At 45.0% G+C, this 9,905-nt stretch overlaps 2 protein-coding genes across 2 annotated transcripts in view; one reads left to right on the top strand and one right to left on the bottom strand.

Annotated features, from left to right (window-relative positions):
• Positions 1–9,905, top strand: part of T265_12022 (hypothetical protein) — a gene marked incomplete at both ends in the record, with an annotated part of 45,219 nt that overhangs the window by 9,748 nt on the left and 25,566 nt on the right. Inside the window, 3 exons of the mRNA XM_009178911.1 lie at positions 722–960; positions 4,506–4,679; positions 9,158–9,741. Coding sequence (XP_009177175.1) covers positions 789–960; positions 4,506–4,679; positions 9,158–9,741 — 930 coding nt within the window. The remainder of the gene's footprint in view (positions 1–721; positions 961–4,505; positions 4,680–9,157; positions 9,742–9,905) is intronic.
• T265_15669 (hypothetical protein) overlaps positions 1–9,905 on the bottom strand; it is a gene marked incomplete at both ends in the record, with an annotated part of 30,995 nt that overhangs the window by 2,028 nt on the left and 19,062 nt on the right. The window lies entirely within an intron of this gene.

Genomic DNA, 9,905 nt, shown 5'->3' with positions numbered 1-9,905 from the left:
CGAGGCAGCGACGTGCTGCATATTGCGGAGGCGTTGTCTGTCCTCGATCAACGCTGACTCGCGCTGTCTGGGTTTGATGCAAGGCTGTGACGCGCTGCATATTGAGGGGGCGTTGTCTGTCTGGTCAAAACCCAGCGGAGCTGAGAGTCTCCGTAGATTCCGGGCATTCAGTGGTTGCTTTCAGGAAGCTGACCTTCCTGATAAAGTCTAGGGTCGGTGGGACACTAATTCCATTCATAGCTCGAGATGGCTCAGTTGTTAAGGCGTGAAATTATCCACCGGAAAGTCCGTGGTCAGAACCTATACCTGGTATCTCGGCTTTCCCTGTGTATGTTCGAGAATCCTGGCAGTCACTCGGCTCTCGTTCTTGTTTTGGATGGTATGGTAGCAAGGCACGCAATGGGTGTTACATTTGGATGGTTATTTTGTTGTTATAAATTTTCAATCCCCATCTTTCTTTTCGACCCCGCGGTTTACATTTGCAGTTATGCTTTCAAATTTTAACTCAAAATGCAGACCTCTCCAATCCATCTTGAGACCTGTGTCTTCCCTTGCGTCTTAGGGGATCTCTGGCGGTGGGCGGTCCGGTCTCCGTACTCAAATTTTGTTAGAAAAAAGGAAAAATTCGGCTCTCAGTAGCTCACTATTTCAGTGTTGTTTACGTTCTATTATGCTCCTCTGTTAGCTCTCTGAAGCCGATCGTTTTTCGTTTCTATTCTAGTATTCAGTTGCCACTGGAATTTCGTCTGTTTCTGCCGCGTAAAAAGTAATTATGACAAGTTCACACCATGTATGACGTCGTCATCATTGGAGCCGGTATCGCGGGCCTCGGAGCCGCTCGTGTACTTACCCGCGAAGCATACAACGTTATAGTATTGGAAGCTCGTTCTCGCCCTGGTGGAAGAATCCACACTGTGCAACTCCCTTCCTTGTACACTGATGGAGCTCCGTGTCCTCGACGTAAGTCTATGACTTGGCTTTACGGACATTCCCGCCCAAAATGCTCCAATGACGATTTAGAGTTTGGAAGTTTCGGGCCAGGTTCGGCCCCGATAATGTTAGAAAGATGGAGTGTTATGTGGTGTATAATACAGCGTAATGCAAAAATGTAATCCGATGTTTCGATTTCGCCTGAAATAGTAGACTCACGCAAGTTTGTGTGCAACCCGTCCGACAGAAGCTTATCTCACAATGAGATGCAATCGTTAAAAAAGGCTTGAATTTCAACTTTACCCGGAAACCGATAACACTCAGTGAAGTAATTCTGGCTATAGAGCCCACACTCTCGAATCTTTTAGTAGATGGTTCAGAAGAAGCTAGATTACGTATCTACAATATTCTCAAAAATCAACGGACAATCTGAAGCAGCATGTTGCGGAGGAGATAGGTGAATTGCGGTCACTGAAAAAAGACAAGTCCATCCACACCACCAAAGCGTACAGAGAAGACGTAACGGCTGTCGCGAATCGTTGGGACTACGAAAAGTAAGTACTCGAACACCTAACACTGGGTCCTTACGAAAAGATCGAACAGTAGAAGGGAAGTCTAAGACCAAACTTCGGGTTGTTAAGTACAAGTAACAGCTAAAACTAAAGCTCCGCCAAGCACGGTGGTACTCACTTGTGCCAAAATCCAATAGATTCGGATAATTCTATGGGTTGCCAAAAGTACACAAAACAGGTACCCCGTACGTCCCATCGTGTACTATGCTACTTGGTCAACTTACAACATATCCAAATACTTAAGCAGTTTGTCGAAGCCATGTTATCAGTTGGTGGTAATTCACGTGAATGACTTTTGACTTTGTTAACATCCTTCAATCTACCCATGAACATCTTTGATGTAACAGCTCTTTATACTAGTGCGCCAGTTCGCAACCGTTCTCTATTTTGTGGGACGATATACTTCTGGCACAGGGAAGAACCTTATCCCCTTAGGAGTTGCGGGGGAAATTCGGCTCGGATAACGTTTAAAGGTTTGGACACCATGTAGTATATAGTATGAAATTTTTAAATTCAAAACGGCGTAGTGGAATAAGATGTAATCACATCTTATTCTCCTTATTTTTTGATATTATTGGTGTTTAACTGTGTCTATGCACCACGTATTTCACTTTTCAAAAGGCATTCTATAGACAAACTGAAGGTGTCACCTCGGGCTCTCTAATACCACCCATAGTGGCTAATATTTTCTCGCGCCACGTGACTTCGCCCTCCTACCACGCACCTGGCTGCGATACATGGATGGCGTATCCGCGATCACATCAGCGACACATCATCATCATCATCATCAAGGACAGCATCAGCGACACGATGGCAAGCCTCCCCGAACTGCTCGAATGAACAACGCAGTAGTATAAATTTCATGATGGAAACCGGATAGGTTCCCTGCCTCATGAGCTGGCCAGATTCTTGGCAAGGTATTTTGAAACCCCTCACTGGGAAATCTAACACTTTCATTAAGGATTTGTAAGACTGCCAACAACTTAGCGAGTATCACCATGGAGCCAGACGACATTTTTGTATTTTTTAATGTCTATTCATTATATACAAATGTGCCAAAAGGGGACTTTTTGGAAATAGCTAAGCGACTGCTACTAGCAGACACCACCCCTTCAGAATGGACTTAGCTTACGGTGAATGAAATAGTGGAAGGCATATAAGCATGCCTGAATCTCACTTTTTTCGTTTTAGACTCCGTGGTTTACACTCAAGAATAAGGTCTAGCAATGGGACTTCCCCGGTTTTGGCAAATATGTTTATGGAAAAATTTGAACAGAAAGCTCTAGACGGGTTCTCATACCCAAGGTACTTTGGCGTTATGTAGATGATACTTTCGTCATGATGAAACGAAACAAGGTTAGTGAACTTTACAACCATCTGAATGACCTGAGTCCACACACCAAATTTAGTATGAAGATAGAGTCAACCTCGGGTACACTGGCATTTTTAGATTGCAGTAAGGTCGTAGGGAAACTAAGGAACACAGTATATGTGAGTTGGGTCTTTTGTGATTCATTTTGATATATCACCTACGTCTTCTCCGGATAAAACGCCACGTGCCCGTGGCATCGCATTTACGATTTGTGCTGTATTGCACAGCGACTTCAGGTGCAGGCCTTTGAATGCTTGGCAGTGTTGGCGGTTGTCAGGATCCGCCACCTATCGCCATTGATGAAGGTGTCCACAACTCGGTCTTTTTAACGAACGCGACAAGGTATGCGGACGCCCCCGGAATGAAAGACAAATTTTGTCGTGATCTTGCATCACAGTTGTTCACTGCTTTCGGGCGAATCATGATGGATGTCATGCACACTCATGGTACTGCTTTTATCCAGTATTTTTGAATTGACCAGTGTCATCCAATCAATTGGTGGCATGTTTGCTTGACTTGACCGACACCTGGTATCAGTATCCGATCCATGGGAGTACATTTCTTTCGTTTTTGTGGCCAAAGGACAGGCGTAGAACTTTTGCCAAACTACGTAGTTTTGTTAAGTTTTTGACATACTTTACTGCCAGAAAAGGCCATACTAGCAACCAGTGACTATGATGGCATACGTGGATCCCTCAAACACCGGATAATCAGGAGCTTGGAGAGTGACAGAGAGCGCTGGTGGCTTTCAAAGGCTTTTGCAGCGGGCAACAGCTGCGCCCTGTTTTAACTGATTTGGTGAACCGGTCCAATGAAGGCAGCTGTCAGTGAGACAGTATGTGAAAAAGACGGAACGCCAATTCATGCTTTCAATCGTCGTCTTGAGTGGTGGGCTGAGGACTTCATAGAACAGGTCACCCGATCTCCTTAAATGCAACCGCTGGAAGAACCCAGCGAACCTGAGTGAAGCATTGACACCAGCCCGCCACCAACAACAGAAATCCAGCGCGAGATATCAATCCTTCAACGCGACCAGGTACCTAACGCGTTTCGCACCCCGTACTGTTCAAAGGTGACGAGGTCCTGGTGAACAGTCTGACAGCCATACTGTAGAGGATTCGCGACAAAAACAGGATACCGATGGATTGGAGCTCCCCGACCGTCGTCCCGGTTCTCAAAAGGGCGCAAGAAAACCATGCGAAAACCATAGTGGTATCAGCCTGTTATCCGTCGCATCTGAGGTGCTCTCTGGCATTATTCTGCACAGGTGAATGAATTATCGGGAGACAAATTCTTGAACGGTGCCACTCCTTCAGGCGTCTCACGTTGGTCATTTTTCTGGATTTGAAAGCTGCTTTTAATTCTTTCGATCGTCAGCACCTTTGACAGTGTCTGGCGATCAAAGGTGTCCCAAATTCTCTCCCTTATGAGGACACTATATGCGAACTCCTGTGGGCGCGTACGAGTATACGGAAAACGCTCGGTTGAGTTCACCACGTCCAGTGGTGTAACACAAGGCTGTCCTCTTTCCCCTTTCTTTTTCAACTTTGTTATTGATATGGTGCTCGAGATTTCCCTGCCTGCCTCTGAAACCTCGGGAATCGAAACGCTTCCGGGACGTTCCCTTACAGACACTGAGTATGGAGACGATATTGCTCTCCTTGGTTCAGATCCTTCCCAAATACAAACGATTCTAAATAACCTAAGTAACTCTGCAGCACGGTTTGGCATGCGCTTCGCACCTGCAAGTTGTAAAGTGCTGTCACAAGACTGGGTGCGACCAAACCCACACCTCATGCTTGTAGGTGAGCCAATCGACGTGGTAGATAAATTAGTTTACCTAGCAGCTGTATGAGTTCCGGTGGACTGACTGGAGATGAGATTACTTCTCGAATCGGATAGGCCAGGGCAGCTTTTGCCAGCCTCCGACACCTATGGTGCCGACGTGACGTGAGTTTGTCTGTCAAGGAAGAGTTTACGCTGCGGTGGTGCGATCCACAATGCTCTATGGATCAGAGACGTGTCTCCTACGCGCAGAGGACGTACGGAAGATGTCATTGTCTGGTCATCGGTGTCTCCGAAACGTTGATCAAGTCCGGTGGGAACATCGGATTAGTACCGCTGAGGTATGCCAGGTAGTCCTAGGAAGAAGGAACTCTCCCGTGATAGACAAAATTACTGACACTTCATAGGTTAGGGCACGTACTCCGCATGCCAGAAGACCGTTTGCCTCACAGAGCTCTTTTTCCCCAGCTATGTGCTGAGTTGAACCGACCGGTAGATGGATAGTGTATGACCTGGCAACGAAGTACGAAAAGACTAACCAGTAAACTAAGTCGGATGGGCCGCTGCCATCTCCCTGGATGGGGACCTCGGGACTCAACTCATCGATGACTAATGACACTGGTAGAAATAGCCCAATCGCGCAGTTGGTGGCGCTCGTGCATGGAAGTTATCGCTTTCAATACATAGCTGCCCAATTTCCGAACAAACTGAACATGTCTTCGCCTCTAAGGCTGGGTTGTACGTCCCACATTCCCGTTTCTCGGTGATCGAAACTGTAACAGCTGGAACCCATGTGCCTATGGTACATGGTTTATAAGGGGCGAGACGGCCCAAATGGTTAGAGCGCGAATTTACTGACCGGAAGGTCCGTGGTTCGAATCCGACTTCCCCTGTCTAGGCTTGGGCAACCTGGCAGTATCCCAGCCCTCGTGCTTCCTTCGGGTGGCATGGCAGCTAGGCACCGGAAGGGTGCTACAGCTGAACGCTTTCTTTTTTTCTTTTACACGGTTTATAGCTGATGAATTGATTGAATTGCTTTGCAACATTTTGAACTGTGATACAAGGCTAAACCTCTTTCGTGATACGCTGTACTTATGCAACTTTCTGGGGAACGCTATAGACTTACATGGTCTGGTGTCTTCGTTATTTATGTCGCTTTCGTTGATTTTTTGGTTTTGATGGAGTGCGTAGAATTATCGGTGTCAGCACAACGTTTAAACATTCGTTGGCTTCTTCTGTACATTGGCCAACTTCTCATTACTGGCTTAGGTCCCTACTCCTTTCGGCTTTCCTCCTAGGTTCATATTTCTATTACCAACTATGTATCCGGCGTGTTGCCTTTTTCATCAGATCAGACTAGGTGAATGCCATATAATTATATACTTTTTTCTGCCTCTGAAAATGTGGATGCATCAGGTGTGTGACTCCGGATGTTGCCACCGTGTTTCCTTTGTGTATCGGGTGATGTGAGAAGGATGACTGTAGAATACTTAATGCACTACTCACAAGGTTGCTGAAAATTCATCGACAACCCACGACCGGTTTCGACTTTCTGGGGGATCATCAGGTAGGCGCAGCCTCCGAGTTTCCGTCAACTTTATGTTCTACTTGAAACCAAATTGCATGAAATACTCATTTGCAAACAAATTTGGTTCTACGAGGGACTGACCTGGAACCCAGCTGAATCTCTCGTTTGTGATGTTTCCAGGCAAGTGAATGTGCTGCACCAGGCCACCTCATGTTTCAGTTGTAATGATATTCGAGATATCGCGATACATGTATATACGTAATACATCACAAATATCATAAACGAGAGATTTCGCTGGGTTCCAGGTGAATTTGACAATGATCTTTCGAGTCTACGACTATAACTTCTAATTTGATTGGATGGTTAGAATTACGTTCCAGCGATATGATCTCTCATCCGACATTTCTCAAATCTATACTAATCCCCACAATTCAGCGGATATACTGATTTTATCGGCTACCTCTTCCAGGGGATCTCAACCTCTCGATCCTCATGTACTAGATGTATGTGTTTCAGGACCATTCTCTGTTCATTACCGTTGGATTCCAAAAGTTCATTCCAATATGAAAGATTGCTGACATCTTCGCCTTTTGGAGTATAAATAACCTATGTTTCGGGAATATCCGCAACGTATTCTGTACGAATGATGTGATAGACTGTGTGACGTCCGTTCGGGTTGAGTATTGATGAAGAAATAACGCTTAGAGCAAATTTCCTCCATTGACTTAGTGTTTCTATCACTTTGGGTGACCTTAGTCAGGTGAAAAATGATCCGATTATTCATTATCAAACGTTCCTCACGTTGGGTAACAGAAAGAGTGGGGATCTGGCACTGATATAGAGTATGGTTTCACGTTAGATTTTTAGGTGCACTCAGATTTTGTGATTCGTCTGTCCACGACTAATGTGGGCTCCATTGACGTGTAATTGTTACTAAGTCCGTTTTGTTCAATAATTCAAGTGAAATTAAAATGTCCCTGGTACCCGAACGGCAATTTCCAGTATACATATTGTAGATTGATGCGAAGTTTGAATAACGTACGGAGATATAAAAAACCGTAAAGGTGATTTCAAAAATGCCATGTTATATATAAATCTCCGTAGGCTCACAATAAAATTGTCATTACTTGGGCATTGTGCTAAGTAAGTGATCACACGACAAACATGACTTTGAATTACGAGCGAGTGTTTGAAGTTCATTCTGTCGGGCGCCAAACACAGGTCGCTATGACTATAAAATTGACTGGACTGTCCACTGCAATTGGAATATTCTTCAGTAGCAAATAAGAGAAACTCGCCTTTCGCGAACAACCCGGGAATGCAGAGTTAGAACAACCAATCCAGTTGCCAAATTATGTGTATTACCAAGTTGCTAGGTGAGGGTGCGGAAAGCATTCGACTTTCATAGCCTGAGAATAGGGAATGCAATTAGTCAGGTTCCGATAAAGCTGGGTTGAAGATAAAGGGCCACCCATGGTTATTTGAGGTGGCTGTTCAGGCTACTTTACGAATGGCATCTCTGAAGTTGAAAATACTTTCAACTGCAACACTTTCAACCACAATCAACCTCTGCGAACAAAGTTTGTCTATCAGTAGGACAATGCGTCATTGACTATTCCATAAGTGATGATGTTTTGGTTCTTGTATCCAACTGCTGATACTTAGGATTCGTCAATACACAGTATTGACAAAGAAGTTACCAGTTAGGCAGTATCCGGCTTGCTCGATATCGAAGGGAACCTGAAAACAAAATAACACTCTGGAGGACGCTTAGATCATAAGCTGTAGTGAACGACATCAAAAATGACTGGCCAGTGCGTGACGAACATCGGATGAACGGAGATCGATTCTGTTTGAAGACGGAGCCAAATGATTGAAAGTAAATTTGCCCGAAATTCGATGGATTAATTGTGAATGACTTGACATCGAATTTCAATGTTGGTTTCCATGTGACGCTCTTTATTGAGCGAATACAGAACCGGATGTGCACACCCGTCCCGTAGCACTGTTCGTACTAGGTTAGACTCGACAGATCAGGTAGTTTTTTCCGGTTAGATGCTTCACATACTTCGACATACTTTGAAATTAACCTCGAGATGTCTTACAAACAATCCTGGTACGACCTTATTGTGAGAGACCATAAGGTAGGAAACTTATAGAGCCACTGATACACCTACCTTAGAATATTTTCGCATGATTGTCTTCTGTTCCCAAGTCGGTCGTTTGTATCAGATAATTCGCCTTAACTTAGGGGTTGCGTATGGTAGCTTTGCTGCCATATCTGACGTGGACATTGAACCAGCGAAAATGCCATTATAGAGTGAATCAATGTATTGAGTGTTTATGTCGATCCATTGTATTAGCTTGCGGATCCATTTCTGTAAATGCCGCCACTGAGCTTGGCACTCTCCATACGGAGCTGCTGACTAAACAGCAAGTCTCAGATTGTTCGCTTCAAGAGGTCTGTTTGTCATCATCATCATCGTCGACAGCATGACATCAGTGTTCAACACCGATGCTTCACTGCCGTAGAGGTCTGTTTGTACGAGAGATGTTCAGTTTTGCTGTTGTTTTGGGCTCACTTTAGTGACATTTCTTTCCCTCTTGGCACTCATGCTGTCTTAGGGGCAGTCGACCAAATTAAAGTTAACCATGAATATGGTAGTGGTAGTGCGCATTGAAAATTTGCATGTCTTAATGTAGATTAGAGCGAAGAAAATCAGGGAAGCTCTTCATTCCTAACAGTTTTGCGCGCGAAATGTTATACGGTTGTGCAGTTCGAGTTTCAGGTAGTGATTTTTATAGGACCTCAAAACCTGGTAGCACAACAGGGCGGATCGCTCCCAAAGTTGCCGAAACCCACAACCATGCACCCATATGGTGTCCTCTTCCTCAGTTCATATATGAGGAGTAACCTGTATTTTATAACAATTAACCACGCACTCCTGCCGTTTTGTCTTTTTACTACAGCTCGCTCCTACTCTAATGAGACACTGCGTTTCAGTCATGCCGTGAATCACGATCAACTCAGTGTCTTCCATACGGGTAGAATCGATCGATCGAGCCCCCATAGTGACAGTACCAATGAAAATCGCAATTGCAACACCCTTCCTGCGGACGTGGACTCCAATGACCCTAATCAGTCCCAACCCATCTGTGCCCATTTTTGCGATGAAAATGATGATAGCTCGGGTCCTTTGGATGTGGATTTAGGCGCTAACTATTTAATCGGCTGTGCTAATCGCCAAACTGATCAACCGCTTTTCCACATGGCAAGATTGCTCGGGGTCAGTACGGCAACTTGTGTCGGGGATCTATGTAAAAAGTATCGAGGATGGGAGTGTGCTGAACTGGCAGTTTGGCGCGATCACAATCAACCCGACGCACCGATAATCCCTCTCCAAGAAGTCGCTGAAGCAGCTTTTTTGTTTGATAAAGTTGTTCATCTGGCTGTAGACAAACACCTCAAGTTCAGAAACAGAGCCTCGTTATCTACCGCAGCTGTAGGTCCCGGATCTAACCACGCATATGCAGCTGGTGAGCCATCTGTTAAGGTAAGATAATAGTCTTTGATTATCGCTGATGGTTTGAAATAGTTTGGTTTTAACAATTGAATCTAGCGAGAACTGCAGCCGGGTTTCGCCAGATTTCCAATGGACGATGCCCTCCAAGAGCCTTTGTGTCGTTCTGTCTTTCGTCTACCTGTTGGCTTCCTTCC

This window comes from Opisthorchis viverrini (genome assembly GCF_000715545.1).
Source record: "Opisthorchis viverrini unplaced genomic scaffold opera_v5_715, whole genome shotgun sequence".
NCBI lineage: Eukaryota > Metazoa > Platyhelminthes > Trematoda > Opisthorchiida > Opisthorchiidae > Opisthorchis > Opisthorchis viverrini.
This window is presented reverse-complemented; position numbering and strand designations above follow the sequence as displayed.